The 22,276-nt window shown below is 41.6% G+C and overlaps 1 protein-coding gene across 5 annotated transcripts in view; it reads right to left on the reverse strand.

Annotated features, from left to right (window-relative positions):
- nf1a (neurofibromin 1a) overlaps positions 1-22,276 on the reverse strand; it is a 212,578-nt gene that overhangs the window by 18,451 nt on the left and 171,851 nt on the right. For all 5 annotated transcript variants that reach the window (XM_073480933.1, XM_073480939.1, XM_073480948.1 and 2 more), the window contains 14 exons: positions 21,901-22,241; positions 20,307-20,509; positions 19,789-19,982; positions 19,571-19,711; positions 13,245-13,524; positions 12,768-12,982; positions 11,603-11,664; positions 10,308-10,449; positions 8,684-8,785; positions 8,090-8,230; positions 6,794-6,920; positions 6,272-6,403; positions 5,780-5,915; positions 1,002-1,162 (listed from right to left, as the gene is read on the reverse strand). In XM_073480933.1, the coding sequence (XP_073337034.1) occupies positions 1,002-1,162; positions 5,780-5,915; positions 6,272-6,403; positions 6,794-6,920; positions 8,090-8,230; positions 8,684-8,785; positions 10,308-10,449; positions 11,603-11,664; positions 12,768-12,982; positions 13,245-13,524; positions 19,571-19,711; positions 19,789-19,982; positions 20,307-20,509; positions 21,901-22,241 (2,377 nt within the window). The remainder of the gene's footprint in view (positions 1-1,001; positions 1,163-5,779; positions 5,916-6,271; positions 6,404-6,793; positions 6,921-8,089; positions 8,231-8,683; positions 8,786-10,307; positions 10,450-11,602; positions 11,665-12,767; positions 12,983-13,244; positions 13,525-19,570; positions 19,712-19,788; positions 19,983-20,306; positions 20,510-21,900; positions 22,242-22,276) is intronic.

Below are 22,276 nucleotides of genomic sequence, written 5' to 3' on the forward strand. Positions count from 1 at the left end.
TATATTCTTTTATAATAGTTTATCAATAGTATTTATGTGACTTTGTAGGTTATTATTAGCTAGGATTGCTTGTATGCTAATGGAAGATATTTTCTCTTCAATGCCTTTCCATTTAGCAACATATGATGGGTTGCACCAGCATATAGCTCTCATCTGTGCCGCAAAATAATAATCTCTAAGAGAAGGTAGGCCCCATCCCGCCCTTTTCTTTGACTAATTTCAGAGTTTTGAGACAAACCCTGAGTCTCTTACCTTGCCATATATATCTTGATAACATTTTGTCCCATTCATCAAATTGGTTTTGGGTGAGTGCTATTGGTAGGGTCTGGAATAAGTATAACAGTCTGGGTAATATATTCATTTTAATGGATTCAACTCTCGAGCTGAGACTAAGGAAAGGAATTAGGTTCCATCTTGCTATGTCTTCCTTGATTTTTTTATGTATGGTCAAATAGTTGCATTCTGATAATTTTGCCAGGTCTTTTGGTATATTGATACCCAAATACTTGAAGGACTCTGTTTGCCATCCCAAGGGGTACCTGCTTGTAATTTCACCCAGTGAATGAGTGCATCAATTTAGGTAGACAGTATATTTGTTGTCCTAGCACATAACATGCCAATTTGTGCTCTGTCCCTTAGTAATTCCCCTGATATCTTTGTTTTGTCTGATGTATTGGGCTAATGGTTCCAAATATAATGCAAAGAGTAGCGGTGACCATGCACAACCCTGTCTCGAATCCCTCTCAAGGGTAAAACTGTTTGATAAATATCCATTGATTTTAATCTTAGCAGTGGGATTGTCATACAGTGCCTGTATGGTTTTAATGATTGTGTCATGTAAACCAAATCTATGTAGAACTCTATAGAGGAAATTCCAACTAACTGACTCAAATGCCTTTTCTGCATCCACGCTTATCACTATTGCCTTTGATTTTGTGTTTGAATGTTCCACCAAAGGACAGATCAACATGTACTGCATACACCAAAGGGATAAATCATACCCAGGAGCTTCTTGGTGTTGGCCTGTGAGGGCTGACCCATGTCCAGGCTCATGGACTTGCGTGTTCGTGGGCTGATCTGGCCCACTGTGGGGTAGTGATGGGCTGAAAGGTAGCGCTCTGAAACCTGAGGTGACATCCATGGCTGAGTCTCTCGCAGAGTTCTGAGAGGAAGGTGAACGGACAATGGTCAGGTTACAGAGGACAACTCGAGGACTCATTTAAAACCTAAAACCTGGACAACAGATGATAGAAACCAAACTATAACACACAGGAATTCTTACTTCTTTTTAATCTTACCTTGTCAAAATTATCTATGAAAGTTAAACACACATTATTGGAGGGAAGTCCATTCTGTTCCTGGGGCTATCATTATTTGTTTGAATGGCTGAAATCTGAGGACAATGCACCAGTGCTCAAAGATGCAGAACCACTAATGGCTACTTGCTAGCTAGCTACAAACAAGACTAAGTCTGGAACCATGCTAGCAGTTGTAATAGTTGTACTTAGATACGGGGGGCGACACCCGGGTTACGGTTAAGGTTAGGGTTTCAGGTTCGGAATGGCGACCTTTTTTCAAAAATGATTAAGGGCCGGCATTCCGAAACATGAAAGTGAACGTTCGGAATGGCGGCCCTTCGGAATGCCGCCCTGGACCCCTTAGATACGGTGGTGCTTTGAGCTATGTGCTAACATCAGCATGCCAACATACCCACAATGATAATGCTAACATGTTGATGTTTAGTAGATACCATGTTTACCCTGTTTCCACTCAAGGGTTTTTTGGATGGGACACAGCAGCTATGGAAGTATAGGGATAACAAAAATGTTTACCCTAACCAAAAGAGACGACTCTACACACAATCTGCCTGTGCACTCACTGTGCATGACTGGAGTCTCTCACAAATCTAGAAGGATATATTGCTAAAGCCATCAGCAAGCTAGTCGCACAAGAATAATAGAGAAAGTGCAGCTAACAAAGCTCTGCTATTTTGGTGATAAACACATTTTTTATGAATCCTTCAACACAAAAATCCCCCAGTATATAGTCATTTAAAGCTTTTATTATGAAGCAGCAAAATCAGGAAACTTTTTTTCACAAGCAGTAACTTAACACAACTTCTGAAACAGCTGCAAGTAAACATGAGTTAGCGAGCCAGGCGCAAGTATAGGCGCTGGTTATACCTAACAAGGTGTCAGCTGATTTCAGTTTTAATGTTTTGATAACTCTCTGGAATCAGTGTGGAGTGTAGTTTGGATGAGTGGTTCTCAAGAAAGCTGCAGTGACCAATACCAGAGGTCAAGCAACTGAACAGGCACATTCTGAATGGGCACTACACTAGTTATGATAATGTTCAGTTTTCTTTTATGTGAGGGAGACATGAGGTAGTTGGGTATGGTTAGTAATGGCAATGATGCACTGCATTCAGTGTACACAGCCACTGAGCCTGAGAAGCAGCAAAACCAGTAAGCACAAAGCACACACCTACAGCAGTGAGCAGTAACTGTTGCGTCAGTCAGTCCAGCCAGCCAGCCAGTGTTCATACCTAAGGTATTTTGCTTGACTATGACTGTGGCATTTAAGTTGTGGCATTGAGAGTTGTTTATGTATATTTTAGACTAAACAGGCTTAGAGAGTTAGAGGTCTTGTTTGCTTTTTTTCGTGTGTATACAAGTTTATACATACAAGTATACTAATGTCTGTATATGGTTTGGATGGTTTTCAACTGCTGTGGGCAGACAGGACGGCAGAGAGTGGTAAGAGGAAAGGAGGAGGGCTGGCTGTGTTTGTTAATGACAGATAGTGTAACTCTGGGCACATCACTGTTAAAGAACAAGTTGCAGTAAGGACACTGAACTTTTAACGGTTAGCATGAAGCCATACTACCTCCCGAGGGAGTTTACACAGGTGATTGTACTCGCTGTGTATATCCCCCCCTCTGCTAACGCTGATGCAGCTTGTGACGTTCTCCACTCAGTCACAAGCTCACTGCAGACACAGCACCCACAGGCCCTCTTTCTCGTCTCTGGGGATTGCCTGCACCCTGCCCTCACCCAATAAAACACTGGACTTATTTTATGCCAACAGCAAGGAGGCATACAACTCATCCCCCCCTCCCTCCCCTGGGAAGATCTGACCACAACCTGGTGCATCTCCTGCCTGTTTACAAGCCCCTTGTTAACAGGCAACCAGTGGAAACCCGCACAGTTAAGACATGGACTGAGGAGTCTGAAGAGGCTCTGAGGGACTGTTTTGACTCAACTGTGTGGGAAGAACTGTGCGTTTCTTATGGGGAGGACATCAACAGTTTAACAGGCTGCATAACGGACTATATAAATTTCTGTGTTGATAACACTGTACCCACCAGGACTGTACGGTATTTTTCAAACAGCAAACACTGGATTAATCCTGACTGAAAGGCTCTCCTTAAGGAGAAGAAGAGGGCCTTTCAGTCAGGCAACAAGGAGGAACTGAAGGCTGTGCAAAAGGAGCTGAGGAACAAGATCCGAGAGGGCAAGAACAGCTACAGGAGGAAGATGGAGGACCAGCTGCAGGAGAGAAATGTCAGTGGAGCCTGGAAAAGCCTTAAAACCATCTCAGGGCTGAGGAAACCAGACTCTCAGGCTGCCCGGGATCAGACGTGGGTGAACGACCTGAACCTGTTCTTCAATAGGTTTGACCAGACACCCACCCTTCCCTCGACCCAGTCATCTCTGCTGCCCCCCACCACCTCTTCCATCCCCCCTGTTTCCTGCCCCATTCTCACCTCTACCTCCCTTTCCACTGCATTCACCTGGAAAAGCCTGGAAGCACTGTGAGGATCATGTTCTTTGATTTCTCCAGTGCTCTCAACACTATACAGCCTGCACTTTTGGGGGACAAGCTGGAGCTCACAGGGGTGGACCAACACCTCACGTCCTGGATCCTCGACTACCTCACCAACCGGCCACAGTATGTGAGGATTCGGGACTGCGTGTCGGACACGGTCGTCTGCAGTACGGGGGCCCCACAGGGAACAGTCCTGGCCCCTTCCTGTTCACCCTGTACACTGCAGACTTCTCCCACCAAACACCCCACAGCCATCTACAAAAGTTCGCTAACGACTCTGCTATCGTCGGCCTCATCAGGGATGGGGACGACAGAGCCTACAGAGAACTTATTAAGGACTTTGTGGACTGGTGCCAGCGGAACCACCTCCAGCTCAATGCCAGGAAGACTAAAGAGCTGGTGGTGGATTTCTGCAGGCACAGACAACCCTGCACACAGGTGAACATCCAGGGAACAGACATTGAGATGGTGACATCTTACAAGTACCTGGGAGTTCACCTGAACAATAAACTGGACTGGACTGGACTGATCACACTGCAGCAACATATAAGAAAGGTCAAAGCAGACTCCATCTGCTGAGGAAGCTCAGGTCCTTTGGAGTGCAGGGGGCACTCCTGAGGACTTTCTATTACTCTGTGGTGGCATCAGCCATTTTCTATGGAGTAGTCTGCTGGAGTAGCAGCATCTCGGCAGCAGATAGGAAGAGACTTGATAAACTTATCAAGAAGGCCAGCTCCATCCTGGGATGCCCTCTTGACCCAGTGCAGGTGGTGAGAGAGAGCAGGATGATGGATAAGTTGTCATCGCTGCTGGTGAAGGAGTCCCACCCCCTGTAGGACACTATCACAGCACTGGGCAGCTCTTTCAGCGATAGACTGATGCACCCCAAGTGTGTGAAGGAGAGGTATCGCAGGTCCAAGTGTGTGAAGGAGAGGTATCGCAGGTCCAAGTGTGTGAAGGAGAGGTATCGCAGGTCCAAGTGTGTGAAGGAGAGGTATCGCAGGTCCTTCCTTCCTGCTGCTGTCAGACTCTACAACCAGCACTGCTCCCAGTAGACCTCACTGTGCACTGTGCAATAAAAACTCTACACACAACCCATTTTCTCATTTTGGTTTGCACTAACTGGGCAATTTTCATACCCATATTTATTATTTATCAATAACAATTCACTGCCACACTGTTTATAATTACACTGTTTATATTTGTACATATTATGTATATACAAGTCTATTTCTATTTCTTACCTTTTAATTATATTGTTTATTTTTTACTATTATTATTGTCTATTGTTAAATTGAACTGTCCTTTGGCTGCTGTGACACACAAATCTCCTCGTTTGTGGGACTAATAAAGGAATTCTGATTCTGATTCTGATATGAAGTCAGTTGCTCTGGAGGGAGAGGGTGGGATTTTTCTTTGGTTGGATACTTTGTGATACTTCGTAAATTGTGCTTGTTCTTGCTAGTTTCTACAATCTAGTTGAATGGGCTTTTTTTTTTTTATATATACATCTTTAACTTTATAAACATCAGAAAATATTTTTTTTGAAACTATCCAGGCTATAGTGGCAAAACAATAGCAGGGGCAGGGTTATGAAATACTAGGAAATTAAATTACTGACCTCTATGATAGTCACTGTGAGGTCAAACCTGTTGGCTTTTGCAAAGGGCTCAGTTAAAAGAGGGGGTACAGCTGGACACCCCTATGTTGTGCCACTAGACCATAACCCTAGACTGAGCATACAGGAGAGCAGGCATTTGTTAAGACATACTGTGTACTTTATACTCTAACTATGCAAAGTGATCAGAGATATTGTAGAAAAACAAGGAAAGCAGTAGAATAAACATCCTGCAAACAGAAGTCTACTTCTTCAAGTGAGTAAGCTCATGAGCCTGCTCATCAGGCTGAGTTTCAACTTCATCATGGCTTTCCCTTCTATTCATTGCCTCACCTGCAGCTGGGATCAGTGATGTGACTGGAATAGGTGTCCATGGGTACTGGGTCCATAGAGAGGTCAGAAATCAGTAGTGATTTCCTGTGTTTTAGGCTGCAGCGACTTCGGACCTCCTCAGATACAGTGAGCAGTGCTGCACACAAAAACAAGAAGGGATTAGGGTCATCATCGTCAGCAAGCCAGAACCAAACCAACCAAACCAAAAACAGGTAATGGTTCATGGACTCGCTCTACATTTGTGAAGAAAAGGCCTTCAGGTACAAGAACTGACTGGGTGCTGCCTACTCACAATGTTTAATAACAATAACAATAAACAACTCTTAATCATGTCCAGCTTTTCTTTGCTCTGCAATATTTTCTCAGTAACATAGTATGATTATGATAATTAATATGAAAAGGATCTTAGCAGAAATTTCCCATGGTGCAAGGTGCAAGCAGTGCAGATGTAGATTTATAGATGTATAAAATGCCACTGAGTGTGTTACATACCAGCCAGATAGGCCACACTATGGGTGTTGACCTCAAACTTGTCACATTTCAGATGCTTGCTGATGAGCGCCAACAGTGTGTGCAGGATTCTCACTGTCCTTGCTACTGTGGTGGGTGATGGGTGTCTATAGCCTACAGACACAAGTTATAAAGACATAAAGACAGTCAAGGACAACATGCTGATCCAGATGTTTTTGGCACATCTGCATTAAAACAATCAGAGACAAACTCCACCCACAGATAATACTACATATAGTGCTGCTCAGCATAATGCTACCTGAAGTTCACTCTGACTTCTGTCCTGAAACACTGCAGTTGAACTGAACTATGTGCATACTTTGAAAATTAGTTTCTTAATCACACTGACAGCAGATTTATCTGTGTACTTACCATGGGTCATTGTGTTTTCTCTACAAATTGTATGTTACTGATAAGAACCTCTTCACCCACTGATCCAAACATACTGTACTGAACATTGAATGACTGCCAGCAAATGCTGATCTCTATCAGTGGCTGCTTTACCTTTGAGTAGGTGGCCCACCAGTGCAAAGTTGAAGTTGGCACTGAAGTTGAGTCCCACAAAATGATCCATCTGCTTGCAGTGCCATTCTAACGGACGCCTGATCTCCATGAACACTTCTTCTGGACTCTGAAGGAGAAGAGGGGGTTGGGTCATCATTTTAAAAACATAAAAAATCCACTTTTTGCACTTAGGTAGGTCTCTTCATGTACTTCATTGTTGAGTCTATGCTTCTGAAGTTTTTTTTTTTAGATTGAAATGACTTTGTGTCCAGTCTGTTAAAAGGGGCTATTGTATTTCTGATTTCTTTAACTAAAAGTACACATCTGCAATCATCCTTAATGCAAGAGGCGGCAAGGCAAGGCATCATTCAGTTCCTCACTGCAAAAGCACACTTAAAAAGCTTGTCAGAGTTGCATGTCTACAAAAATTCTCAGTCATCAAGGCCACAGTATATCTAGCATATCTACGTGCTATCTAAGTGTTCACTTGACAACACCTCAACCTGCTCGGTCTTCCTCCTGGATCCACACTCTTCACATATACTTTGTAATCTACTTGTCTTGTATCAGATATTTTGCCATTGTGATCTGTGTACTCTGTGATTTTGATGGTCCTTTCTGTACACGCGACATTTACTACATGTCTGTCCATCCTGGGAGAGGGATCTCTCCTCTGTGGCTCTTTCTGAGGTTTCTTCCATTTTTATTCCCTGCTACAAGGGTTTTTGGGGAGTTTTTCCTTACTCTCATTGAGGTTCTAAGGACAGAGGTAGTCATACACTGTACAGGCTGTTAGGCCCACTGAGGCAATGTGATTTGTGATTTTGAGCTATAGAAATAAAATTGACTTGAATTGACTTTAGATTCTTGAATTTGTTTCACCTCTCCCCTTCAGTTCAATTCCACTGCTCTTGTCAAAGTTGTTTAACAGAAGCACTTTAATTGAAATACTGTATGTACTGTACTTATGCTCTTTAACACCTTTTAATGCCATCAGAAATGCATTGGCAATGATACTACATTAAAGAGCAACTTAAAACCCTTTTTTAGCTTGGCAACACCCTCTTCATAAATTCACAGAATGCGTTCAAATGCATTCTTTATCACTACTAGTTGTGGGACCAGAATCAAATGGTAGTGTAAGAATGAGTCTGTACAGTACATATGGTTTTAGTGGGAAGTCAGTTTTAAAATACACGGTCACGTGTCCTCATGTGTCTCAGTGCAGTGTGTTCCAAAACCAAATGAGAGAAAAAAATGACCTTGTGCTTTCTAGATTGTATAGTGTGTGTTTACCTTGTCATTAAAGACGCGCATTGTGTCCAGCGTGTGGAGGTTCTGCTCCAGCAGGGCCGTTCCAGCAGAGTAAAGGTTGATTTCATCCAGCTGTAGCACTGCTACTGCCACCCAGAACAGAGCTTTGTGCATGGGAGACTCCTGCAAACACGCACAGAGTGTGTACTAATGAACTGCTGACTATTCAACTAATTTAGAATTTAGAAGTATTTTAGTAAATTAACTATTAGCATAGATACTCCACAAAATAAGAAGCAGTTATGATGACTGTTCCTATGGAGAAGGTGCCATTCTCCTGCTCACCAACTAAACATGTTCTCGGCTAAGCTTCAACAGAAGACTCAGTGGAAAGAGAGACACATATAGTATGTGCTTTGTGTTTTCCTGTTCAATTTTCAAATATTGAAAAATAATATTTATTTATTTGGTATAACAGAGACATCAATAAAGTAGGCAACGACAGCCTCAGGAAAGGTTAAAACACAATCAATCTGAAAACCGATGGCTCACTTTGTAAGTATTAATAGTGAGCAGTAATGAACAGAGTGGTGGCATTTTGCTGTGCCTAGAATTGGATCTACAGTGGCTGTATACCTTGGTGAGTAGTGGCTGCAGCTTGGTCAGAGCAATGACTGTGGCCTCTATTAATACTTGGCTGTTATAATTGTCGGGCCCCTTCAGACAGCTCTCCAGACCCTGACGGAAGGAACAGGAGCAAGAAGTAGGGATTATATAAAATTCATTACATAAAATAACAAAAATAAATACTTATCAGGAAAAAAGAGGTTTCAACTGTGCAGTCACCATACTAATTAACTGTTATATACACCAAAAGAAGAAAAGATTCACTTGAAGAAAGCTTTCAATCACAATATGACATGAAAATTGTGTTTAACCCTTTGTTTCAGAATACTACTGATTTACAGAAATACAACTTATCTCAGTGAAAATGTTGAAAAGTCATGTTTTCAGAACAAAAGGGGGATAAAATCTCTGATTAAATCTCTGATGAAATCCAAAGCCATTATGACACACACAGTTCATAGGAAGAGGATTGTCATTAGCACAATAAAGATAATCATTACTGTATATGGCATGTCTGGTTCACTGCAACTTCACAACACAAGTAAGGCTACTTTTTGAAATATAGATATTTGGGAGACATGCAATTCAAACCCTGCAATGGCGAAAAACATGACTGCTTAAAGACAAATTGTGTATAAACCATTCAACAACAATCTAATTACATAGTGTATTGCATAAAGAAACAGATTTACCACTGAACATGTTCACACGTTACCACATGTAAGCAACCTTTGATGATCCGATCACAAGTGGACAGCTTTACACTTGTCAGTTCACACATTCGACCACTTGTGATCAGATCTAACCTCTATATGCAAATCAATACGTACACCATGGAACAAATGAACGTAATGTTTTTTACACAAACAAAGAACTATCTCTATGCATAACATTTGCTGAGTTTTTGGTATCAATTTTTGATCTATGGAAGTGTATACTTGTAAAACATTTCCATGAGCAGAGACGAGAGATTTAAAATTCATGATGTTAGGTGTGATGGGGGTTATTATTCCTCTTGCTTTCTTTCCTCTCCCCTCCAACTGTTGAACTGGTTTTCAGTGAGAAATAATGGTTGTGGTTAAGCTGTGTTGAGTAGTATCATTCATCATGTCCCGAAGTCTAAAACACACCATCTCTGAGCCTAAAGTCCACAGGGCATGCCAGTCACTGAATGAAGTCAACCGCTGCGGCTCATGGCTGACATCCAGCAAACTGATTAGTTGGTGAGCTAACCACCCAAGAAACCATACTTTCTTGGAAACCAGTTCCTTCTGTTTATGTTTCTTTCCACCGTTCATTTTCCTTTCTGCACCCTAGGTTTGGACTAGTATTACATAAATACATCCCTAGATCTGGCTAGTCCATAACAATGATATCATAACAATGCAAAGTCTACGGATCGAGCCCGAAACTGTGGGCGGAGCCAGCGGGAGAAACTCTACTGTGCATATTTAGTGGGCCTCATAACCTAGAAGTAAACCTGGAAGCTTCAAACTTGAAGCTTCCAGGACTGAATTGGTGCCATCTTTGGGTCCGGTGTTTAGATATTTTAGAAATCTATGACTGAAACATGTTCATGGGTCATAGCATAGGTTTGACAGAGAGGGTCATATGAGTGAATGTGTGCTCTCACCCGGTCTATGCTGAGCAGAGGGCTGGCCTTGCTGAGGATTCGGATGATCTGCTTTATCTGGCCATGGCTCACCCTCTTGCTGATGCAGCCAAACACCACCAGTGCTCTGGGCTGGAGAGATGGGTTGTACTGGAATGCAAACCTGGAATCAAAACACACACAAATACATCACTGATTCTTGAGACTTCGCCAAAAACCTGTCCCATGAAGAAAAGTGCTAATTCTCCTGAAAATGAAAAACATTTAAAATAATTATGGTCATCTGTGGGTCTTTTGCACAAGTGTAACATTTTTTCATGTTTGTTTATAATTTTGTAATTTATATGATTATATGTCAGCCCTGTACCCACAAAAACAGTTGTCCCAAACCAAGGGAATAACATTCTCATTGGAAAAAAGTGTGTTTTTGTCACCACCATCAGATGTCAAATCATCCCTAAACGGGGCCTTGAATATAATTTAGGATCACAATAAACAGAAATATGGCTTGTAATGTTTCATTTTAACCTCTGTATTTAAAATATCATTGATTTCTCCTTTATTTCCTTCACAAACAGGCCTACGTATCCCCAATAGTGACCCCCAATGACTAACATTATAAATGAATGAAGTTGCACCATTTCTCAACCATTTTATAAAATGTCACTAACAAATTAAACAGAATTAACTTCACAGTCACAAATAAAATGGTAATTCCAAGACAGCCCCATGTCAACACCGTCAGGTCTGAGTCAACACCGTCAGATGGACAGCTTTCTGTTTTAAATTAATTTGTTTACAATTGGTTTCTCCAGTGTAGTTGATCTATGAAAGTCATTATCTCTTTAAATTAAAAATGTTCTGTTTATGTCCAAAATTCTTATTTTTTATATTTAATGCTAATTATAAAAGTTGCATGACGTAAGAGTTTCTAAAGGAGTACATGTGAAGTAGTATGAACAAATTGACAAAAGTGAATATTCAACATTTAATAGAATATATGTGTACTTATGGTCCAGACATAATACATTATAAGCTCTGAATCTATGTAAGGCTTAATAAATAGAAATAATAAGTAATGACAGGAAAAGGCGTATTTAATCAAAAAAGTACAAACCTAGGAGGTTGCACCGAAATAGTGCATGATTGCATGAGACCCTGCTCTATCAACATATAACTTTAGATTTCTTAATACTTACACTTTTCTCTTTTCAAAATTGAAACTCAAATTCTCAAGAATCAGTGACATACATTCCATAATGCACGTTCATGTTCTTAACATAGTTGCATTAGAATAAGATGGAGGAGGTTCATACTTCTGTGCAAGCTCTGTCCACTGGTCTAACCACTTGCAGGCTGGGATGTCCCTCATACAAGCCTGGAGGAAAGAAAACACATGTTTTCAATGTGACAGATTTATAAAAATAAAAACAAGTTGTCAGTGTGTGGAAAACACTAGACCCTACAACCTTAACAGGACAAGAACAGAGAGTACCACATTTGGCTGATAACCTCCCACACAAAGTTTGCTAATCAACTTTTTAAATTTTAGCAGCTTTATACTGATAATAGAGATTAAGAATTGCTTGCTGCATTTCAGCCTTCTATTTCTTTTATTCCAGATTCAAATTAAGCATTTAACAAACTAAATATACTGTGACAAATTCTGTTATCACAGAGTACTACAGAGCCCCCTAAGGGTCATATTTTTTAGGACTGTTCCCTTGCAATACTGTTTTCCTCCGGAGCCGCTCTACATTGTCAGTGTCTCTGGGCTCTTTAGAGCTGACAGCTGACCAGATGTCCGCTGCCGCTGGCTGCCCTGCCACTGCTCTGCCACCCTGCCTGTGGCAGAGCGGTGGCAGCCGGCAGTAGACCTAACGAGCCAAGAGTCACCACAACTGCGACAGCAAAAGTGTTGGTGTATTTACTGGCAGGGCAACAGCTTGCAATTTGCTGCATCAACTCCACCGCCGGCTGTTTGTTTTGCCAACCAACCAACCACGAGAAAAACTCAATTTCGGCTCCCTCCCTCCCTCTAGTTGTACAGTAAGACTACCAGGGTACCTACGGGTGTGGACACAGGAGGACAGCCATGATCTGGCACTTGGCCACGGGTCCTGCCAATCTCCCTCCCTCTTGTTGTCAAGTGGACTGACGTTACCAGGGCCATGAAAATCTCTGTCAGTGTAACTGATGCTTATTATTTCCTAACTGTGTGTTCAGTGGTTAATGGATTATGAGCTTATTGCCCCGCCAGTAAACACACCAACACCTTGGCTATTTTGAGGTAACACAAAAGTAGTCCTAAAAAAATTCAGGCCATGAACCTTAGGGGGCTCTGTAGGATACAGACATGTTTATGATATTATTTTCTGCTGAATCTGCCAACTCTTGCTGGGGGTTCCTTCATGAAATAAATGTGTTGGGGCAACAGAGAAGAAGTGAAAAACAGAAGTTGATTTGATCTTTTCTGCTGACCTCCATGATCTCCAGTAACGCCTCAGTGACAGTCTCCAGGGAGGACAGGGCGAACGTCTCCCTCTCATAGGAGCCTGGTGAGAAGGAGCGGTCTCTGTAGCTGGAGCGGAAGGCGATGACGGCCGCTGACTTGACTTTGCTGATACCAAACAGCAGATAGAACTTGGGCAGGGAGAACTCAGTCAGGCTCAGCCTCAGAACCTGCTTTGTCTCCTCTGAAAACATTGAACACAACATCCAACATTTAATTTGATAGGACACAAATTGCGTTGCATTTACTGTATGTACATCCACTGTGGTGCTTGTGTGCTCCCATTGCTAACTCTAGTTTGAGTCCTCTTAGCTTTCAGATTGCTCTCATATAAGTCACCTACACCATTTCAATAGACTGTAAGACTGTTGAATTTAGGACAAGGCATATCCACACTAGGACGGGTAGGCTGTTGGTCTAATCGAACAGCTGAAGTAAGTCCTCACCACTAAAGTTGAGCTGCGAGCAGGTGCAGAGGGAGTGGATGATGTTGATAACCAAACCGTGGGTGGATGCCCTGAGGGAAAGTGGCCCGGTGGCTACCAGCAGGGTCACCACATGGAACAGGTAGGGCAAGTGGGCTGCCACATCCAGGGAATTGTTGAAGGACAGCATGAGCATGTAGCGTGCCAATATGGCGATGTCATCCCACATCAAGTGCTGCTCCAGTGTGGGCGTTGGCGACAAGCATGTCTTGTCTATGATCTTACACATCCGACCAATAACCTACCACGAAGAAAAGAGAAGACAAGCATTGAAACTCTATAGACAAAAGCCAAACTTTTTCATTCATGATGATGAAGTAACAGAAAAAGGTGGAACTCAACTGTGAGGGAATGCAGGCAGAAGACTGTTGTTGAAATTGCTTTCAAAATAATTAATTAGTTAACGCAATTAACTTTTGAAAATAAAAGGGCTAGGGAGCATTTATCTTATCTCCCAGACAAGTCTAATATTGTATTTCAGTGGACTAAGGACACCACTGAATGGTTTGGCAAACGGTATTGTATGGAGGCAGAAGACTGAAAATGGTGCCTGTTTTTTCATTCATTCAATCCAGAATCAGTTTTGAAACATGATTCTGACTCAAATCAGCATCCAAGTATCGTGATAGTATTTAAACAACATATTACAGTGGGGCAGCTCAGTTGGAAACGCAAATAATGGTTGGAAAGCCCAGCAGTGACATCTGTTAGTTAAGCCTGCAACAGGCCCCTTTCAAAAAAAACTTCTGGACAACAACCGATGTTGCGTTTCAGCAACAGCCCCCCATCACAAGATACTTGTAACCCAGCATCCTTTTCGGGACACCCTGCTGATCCACCACATTCATTATAAATCTCCCCTAGACAGATCAGATCCCACTGGGCGGTAGTAAATGGAGGTCATGACTTTTCTGTGCAAAACTGAGTCACGACTATCTTGATCAAAAGGCCCTGGGAAAAGTTATGTGAACTTGCTACTTTCAAGAAAATGGTAGTTTACAAGAATATAAATATGGAAAGCTAGACAACATTGGGGTGTGACTGTGTCTCCTCCAGTGTTAGCAGCTAACTAGCAAAAATTCTGTTATGTTGAACCTGTTAGCTAACAGTTGCATATTTACACATCCAGCAGAAACAGAGCAACATCATCACTTTTGGAGTGTCCCAATATTCTATTAGCTAATAGAGACCAAAAAGCTCAGTACATCTGAGGAAAATCGCAAGTCACGCTTTTCTACACCAACTGACTGAAATTAAACTCAAGAAGAAGCTTATAGGCTGTGAGTGGAGCAAGCTTTAGTTTACCCTCAGCTTACTCTGGGGACTTAATGTAGCTTCACATAAGATAAAAATAACTTCTCATTCTCCAAAACCTATATGACTAAAATAAAAGACATCACTTTGAAAAACTGAAAAGGAACTTCAATCTACTGTGCCAAAACTAGACCCCGGCCAATATTTGATATTTGGGGGTGATGCAATACCGATATTCGAGAATAAAAACTATATATCAATATATAGATATCAATATATCAGTCGATATATGCATTTTTTGCAATGATGCCTCAAATGTGGTTATCAAAAACTTGTGACAAAGAAATGTAACAGAGGCAGGATATTTAACAGTACAAACTTCATGGTCTAATTTTTTTTTTCAGATATTTATATTTATAATTCAAGATTATCTTAGAAAAAATATACCCAACTTTGAAATCCTACACAAGCACGAGTCCCTGGAGGCAAAACATTTTTTATCCTGTTATCCCTTTTTTTTTTTTTTTTTTTTAAATCGGATCCTAAAAATCAGATTTCTGATGAACACAGCAGACATGGGTGGAGGAGCTGAATGTAGAATTTAAGAATGAGGTTTGGGATGAATATCTGACAGGTATATATAGCCCCTTTAACATTGGAACTCCGGACAATATTCAGAGATCAGATCAGGATATTGTCCACATTTGCTTGTTCACACATGCAGCACACAACAGGAGATTGTCAGTGCCAGACATGTTCACACATGTTGGAAATACTCAGTATGTTTTGGGCGAGGGGCAGCGCCTGGGTAGGAGACTTCAGACTGCTTCGTGATGATGACTGTTTTTGCTTGATATTAACACTACATGCATTTGGACGTATTCGCAATATCAGTGAAAGAGTGGACAGTAATATACAGGCAAGCAGAGAAGAGGACGAAACAGCTACACTCCAAGATCCCACCACAGAAATTGAGACCAAGCGGGGAAATATTCTGGGCAGATGTTTTGTAGAACTTTTGACGATGAGCAGTTCAAATTGCTCAATGAATGTCAGACATAATTTAGAGTTAAGTTTTAAATACAGTTTAAAAAATGTACATAGAATTTGGAATAATAGTCTTCTTTGTTGTCTAAAATGGCTTAAACAAACTTTACTGGGAATTTATTCATTATAAATTACCCAAAGCACCTTTTTCCGAGTTATAATCTCTAAAAAATGTAGTTTTCATATAGTCACGTCAGACAGCATATACAACGATACCACTCTAGTTTTGAGAGACCAGTATCGGCAAATGATTCGCAGCAAAAACCTGAAAGATGTCAGAGACTTACTGACAAATATGACTTTAATGAAGCAATCCACAGTGAATACCCGCGGTTAGCAATGCATGTCTTTCTGGATATGGAGCTGATACATATGACAATATGGCTATGGTTATCGGCAGTTAGAAAATAGCATTATTCAATTCTTGGGTGACAAAGAGTTCAAGAGCAGCAGACAAGGCTCCATTGTGCTCAGTAGGTTGTTCTACCATGACATCAGACTGTGACCCTATGTAACACCAGCACAAACACTCATGTATCGTTCAACAGTTTGTGTACATGTACACTTGTTAATTCGATAATCCTAAAGTGAATTCAGTACTGTACTTTGGTAAAACTACAGAAAATCACTGAGGGGAGGAGCACTTCAACTTAAACAATGACTGGATTTTTCAGTCAACAATCTTCACAATGGCTACTATTCAGTGCAGTAATGTTGTCTGCCATAATAGGAGCCAGGGCCTGACTTTTCTATTGTGTCTGCCTGTGTACGTTGTGTTTGTTTATCTGAGTAGTGGGCTGAATTTAGATCCAGAGTACACAGATGATGGGTAGTGAGTGGATGAATTTGTCTCTTTGGATACTCTAAGGAGTGGTTTTAAGCTTTGGATTTATTCCTCCACAAGTAAGTAAGTCATTATTGCATTTAACGCTCATTTCTCCCACCAGGTACTGTTTAATTTCTGTACCAGTTTGACACTGGTGTGAGAAATGAGCATAGCTACCAATAGAAAAGTTTAGTTGATTGACTGATTGATTGATTGATTTATCTTGTCAATTGGGTATAAATTAAAAAAACCTGCCAATGCTGTTGGTGTAACACTTACTTTAATAATATAGAATGTATTAGTCAAACTAGATGTTATATCAGGTCAGTAGAAACATTTCAAGATACAAGTACGGATTACAGTTATGTTGCCTAAAATACTGTGTCAAACTGGTCTAGATAGCTGAGAATGGTGGTATTTGTATTCAGTCCCGCAATCTCAAGAGGGAAGAAAAACTGAGGGGATGTGAAATCAAACTGCTGGGGTCTGGTTTTTAAAATTCCACATGTAAATGAAGCATTCTGGTGCATTTTGAGATTAAATTAGAGGTAATACTGTTTCAGCTCTATCTGCTGTGTCAAAAGAAGTTGTCAGTGGCATAGCAGAGATGCACTAAACTACAGTAATTCAATTCAGTCAGAATCAGGTTAGCATGCGATTATTGTTGCTGCTTAGTCTTTTTCTTCCTCAACAACTTTGCTGCATTTGAGAAATGGCTGGCAGTGAAACCTCACCCATTAGTGCAACACACACTGTGTCAGTTGATGCATTGGCACATACCACCTGATCCATATAGACAGAAATAGTTGAGGTGTAGTAGCAGCAAACACTGAATATCCTTGTTGATATGTGCAATACACGTAAACCTGCCCCACCTTATTGCAAATGTGGTAAAAAATTAATTAATTAATTAAAAATGCAAGACACATTGGTGTGTGGAACTTTGAAGGAGCAGATGTTTTGACATGCACCATTTCCTGCTGGCTACACTGCCTTGAGAAGCAAATCACTCACATTGGTAGGCAGTTGTCTAGTTCAACAAGCTGATGTTACTGTAGCGTAGTTAAACAGCAGCATTTACAGTAGAAGCAACTGAGAACAAAAAGGGCTGATCTCAGTTTGTACCTAAATGTATGGTCAAGTGGGATCCTACATGAGAACAGGTGTGTGTGTCTGTTTGCTCAGGGTGAGCATGGCTGAGATGACCAAAATTTACTTGGAGTGATAACACCATGCAGAGGTTTTGTTGATGAAGGTTCTTAGTCATCCAGGTCGTGGTAATTCTAAGTGCTGTATCATAGGCAACTGGACTCTCTCATCCAAGAGGCTTCTTCAGTTCTAACTAACTGGAGGGGAGTTGCAGGCTTTTAAACTCTTTGTGGGAGTGTCCTTACAGAGTCGTTGTGTGAGCTCCGAGTTTCAGAGTCGTCAGGGCTACTGTGGGTCGTTGACCCAACCGGCCTTCATGTAGGTTGCTAGGGCTAGGTGAGCCCAGGTGTGAATGGTTGTTAAGCGGTCTGGGGAGAGAACTCAGTACTGCATTGTAGGTGGGTGATAAGTGGCTGTTGGCTGTTCCAGTTTGACATATATGGATTCCTTTACTCCTCTTTCAAACCATCTGTCTTCTCTGGCCAATATGTTTACATTGTTGTCCTCAAAGGAATGATTTTTCTCCTTTAGATGTAAGTGGACAGCAGAGTCTTGAACTGAGGATATGGCCCTCCTGTGTTGTGCCATTTGTTTATGGAGAGGTTGTTTTGTCTCCCCAATGTACAAATCTGTGCAGTCCTGGCTGCATTGAACAGCATAAACTACATTACTGTGTTTATGCCTGGGTGTTTTGTCCTTAGGATGGACACAGTGTGTTGGTAGGTTTAAAGTGAACCAGGATATGATGTTTATTGAAGATCCTCCTGAGTTTCTCAGATGTTCCCGCGACATAAAGAATGACGATGTTGTTAAGTTTCTCCGTCTCCTGCTCTCCGTCTGCTCTGGATCGTGTAGAGGTTTGACAAAGGTCCAGTTTGGGTAGCCACAGGTTTAAAGTGCTCCCCTGATGTGCTTCTGTTCCTTCTCCTTCCCCTCTGTCTTTGTGGGCACGGTCTCAGCCCGATGGTTTAGGGTTCTGATGACCCCCAGCTTGTGCTCCAGTGGGTGGTGAGAGTCGAACAGCAAGTATTGATCTGTGTGTGTAGGTTTTCTGTACAGCTCAATGTTGAGGCTTCTGTCTTCTTCAATGTGTACTGCACAGTCCAAGAAGGGCAGACTGTCTCCTCTGACATCTTCCTGTTTGAACTTGATGTTATTATCCACAGCATTCATATATTCTGTGAAGGCTTCCACTTCCCTTGTTCTGATTTTGACCCAGGTGTCGTCCACATACCTGAACCAGTGGCTAGGAGCAGTTCCTGTGAAGATAATCAAGGCTCTGCTCTCAACTTCTTCCATGCAGAGGTTGGCCACTACTGGGGACACTGGTGAGCCCATGACACAGTCGTGCTTCTGTCTGTAGAAACCTTCACTGTACTGGAAGTAGGTGGTCATCAGACAGAGGTCAAGTGAGGCACAAATGTAGTCTGGGGTGAAGTTGGTTCTGCTGGACAGACTGCTGTCCTGTAGCAGGCGTTTCTTCACCGTGTTTCTTCACCGTGTTTACCACTACTTGAGTGGGAATGCATGTAAAAAGTGATGTAACATCAAAAGAAACCATTGTTTCATCTTATATATCTTATATATCATTTTGAGCTGTCACACACTTGTCAGTAAAGCATAGAAACAGAGAGGACTCCGTCTTATAACGTTAGAAAGTTGTATTTTTTTCTCACAACTGACACTTCATATCCAGATCAATTCACACACACAAGTGAAGCATTACGCATAGGAACTTGTCCTTACCTGAATATGTCAGCGCAACGATTATAACAATAATCGTGTAAATGTCAACACTGAGGCAGGTATTGCTGAACACTGATTCATGATTATCATTCAGGTAGAAGAGAAAAAAAAACCTCTCCTGCAACTTCATGTGGGTGTCGCACAGTAACGTATAGGGCGCTCAGACTTCAATAAACAAAATGTATCAATGACAATATACAAGTTGAGTACAGGTAACTCTGCTGATGTGTTTCAGCATGTAATAGCTCAGAGTAGAGAGTCTCACCTTGCTTGAGACCAGTTTCACATTCCCTGAAGCCAGAGCCACTGCTGTATCAGCCATGACCTCTGCTTTGATGGAGCCCAGGCCTCCTGTGGCACTGGTTTTAATAAAGCTGTCCAACACTACATCCAACAGGTCTGTTATCTGAACACAAGGAGAAAGTTAGAGGTCAAATCCACAACAAATTTTTACTTATCAAGCTGTTAGTGTGGTAGACTCACCTGGCCCAGGCTACCCCAGATCTTAGCCTGGATGGAGGGATACATCTGCTTTTCATTGATAGTCATAGTGATGAGTTTGTCCAAAATGGCAGTGACGCGTTGGCGCTTGGCGTCATCGTTGTGCTTACAGAAGCGAACCAGGTTGAGCAGCCACGGTGTCATATATTCCAGGCAGAGATGCTTGAGCTCAATACCTGCAATAGAAATATGACACTAATTACACATCTTGCGGTTTACTCGCATGATGTCAGGAAGTCAGCAATATGACCTGGAGGTGTGGAATGGAGGGGCTGTATTTACCCGGCAGGAAAGAAATGATGCCATTGGTTGCATTATGGTATATATAGGTTCCCTACAATGTGGATATTGAGGTTTTTGGTCAAAGACATCATGATTTTTGATTATGTCATCCAGTCCTCAAATTTATGAAGTGCTTTTGATGAGATTTCAATTACAGCCTAAAAATATTGGAATATTATTTTAAGGCCACATGGCCCAGCCCTACTAAAAGGACTTACTGGACTTGCTGAAGCCTGAAATGCACTCCTCCAGAAACTCCAGTGTCAGATGCGGCTCATTGGCAGCCAAAGTCTTGCTGATGGAGACTATGAAAAGGGTGTTGTTGGCTGGAATGCAGAGGCCAGACGTCTCTAGCAGCTGGCCCTCTATTTTTAGGTTGAAGGTGCAGGTCAAAGCACACAATAGATTGTAAGCCGCAGACCTGAATGTGGGATGAACAACAAGTTAGAGGTGTTAAGTAAAGACAAGAGTAGTGCAAAAAAAAAAAAAAAAGTGGTGTAAAGTTTTAACATACTCAGTTGTCTTTTTTACCTAAAATGTTCTTGCAAATAAAAGCTTCTCCATGTAGCGTAATTTAAATAAAATGTTATCTACAAATCCTGAACAAAAGAACAGCAGAACAGCAAAACAATGACCAGATGAGCCTTCTCTGAAAAGTGCTTGTGGCATTTTAGACAACGATATAGACAGTGTTGGGGAGACTTAAACTACATGTAGTTGAACTACATAGATTAACTACAATTTGCTGTAACTTGCTGGTAGTTAAACTACTTTCATATTTTGCGCTGCGTCAAGTATTTCAACTACTTTTTGGGTCATTTTTTGTAGTTTAACTACTCAATTTACACACTACAATTTTGGCCAATAACATGAAATATTTTTTTATAAAATAAAGACCTATATAATATAAATTTTATTTTATTTTTCTTTGAAAAAAGGCATGAAACATGTCATGACATGCTAAGCCAATGCTGCCTCTGATTGGCTTGCCCTGGCGGCACTCAAATGCTTCACAGAGTGGGTGGGTCTTTATGCCAAGGAAGGCAGTGCTCATATGGCACAAGCACATCATGGACAACCCTCCCGCTACCCCCGATGCGCCACCGAATGCACCAGCCCAACCATGGCCATATTTGAGCTTGTACATGTTGGATATAGATGGCTATTTAGTGTTGGTAAAGATGTTTTTAGTGCCAAACGGAACCGGCTGTCTGATAAAAACTTTGAGAGACTGCTCATGTGTCGTGTCAACAAGCGATTCTGCTCTGGCACCTAGTTCTAGTGCCTAAGTGTTAGTGCCTCTGAAGTTCCTGTGATGTTGACCAAAAATGTCAGCTTTTGTTCTTTAAAAAATAAAACTTGAGTTGAGAGGCATATTTCTGCTGGCATGTGAATTTTTTGGCTATTATATTTTGTTTCATATACACCATATGTTGATTTATTTAACGCTGAGTTAAATGAGTATAATGAGTATAAGTAGTTGCTAAAGCTACTTTTTTAGCAGTAGTTTTACAAACTACATTTCTCCAGGGGTAGAAATGTAGTTTGTAAAACTACTGCCAGGCTGAACTACATGTAGTTTTACAAGCTACGCTTGCAAAGTAGCTTCCCCAACACTGGATATAGATTTGACTTTAGTTTGGATTCTGGAGTACAGAGCAGAAATCACAACTCGTCTGGCAAATGAAAAATCCTTGGTATCTCAGAGCACCTTTTCTTTTGCTGCCACACTTTTGTGGGCAGCTAAGGATAACATGTTTTCTTGGTTAAAAAATCTTGCTAGAATAACTCTACATGCCCTGCAGGACTGACCTGAGGCTTGGATCAGAACTGCCCAGGTTCAGCAGAGCGATGTTGAGCAGAGTGCCGGGAACATCTTTTGGGCGGATCTTAGTATGCTGTGGAATGGAATCAGGCTGCGACAGTTCCCAGCGTGTCCGGATGTGGATGATGGACTGAACGATGGCGTCACACTCCTGGTGCATGAACGTTAGCGGAGTGCCCTGGTTTGCCATTGTGAGTGTGAACTGGCTCTCATCGACAAGACAGATCTCTTCAATCTCTGAGGCATAGTAGACGTCGTTGAGGAAGACGGGCTGGCCAAGGACACGTGTCCGCTCAGCTGAGGTCACCTGAACTGCTGTTGAGCCCACCTGAACAGCAAGAAAACATACAACGTTTTAGGAAA

The sequence above is a fragment of the Pagrus major genome, chromosome 2, assembly GCF_040436345.1.
Source record: "Pagrus major chromosome 2, Pma_NU_1.0".
Taxonomy (NCBI): Eukaryota; Metazoa; Chordata; class Actinopteri; order Spariformes; family Sparidae; genus Pagrus; species Pagrus major.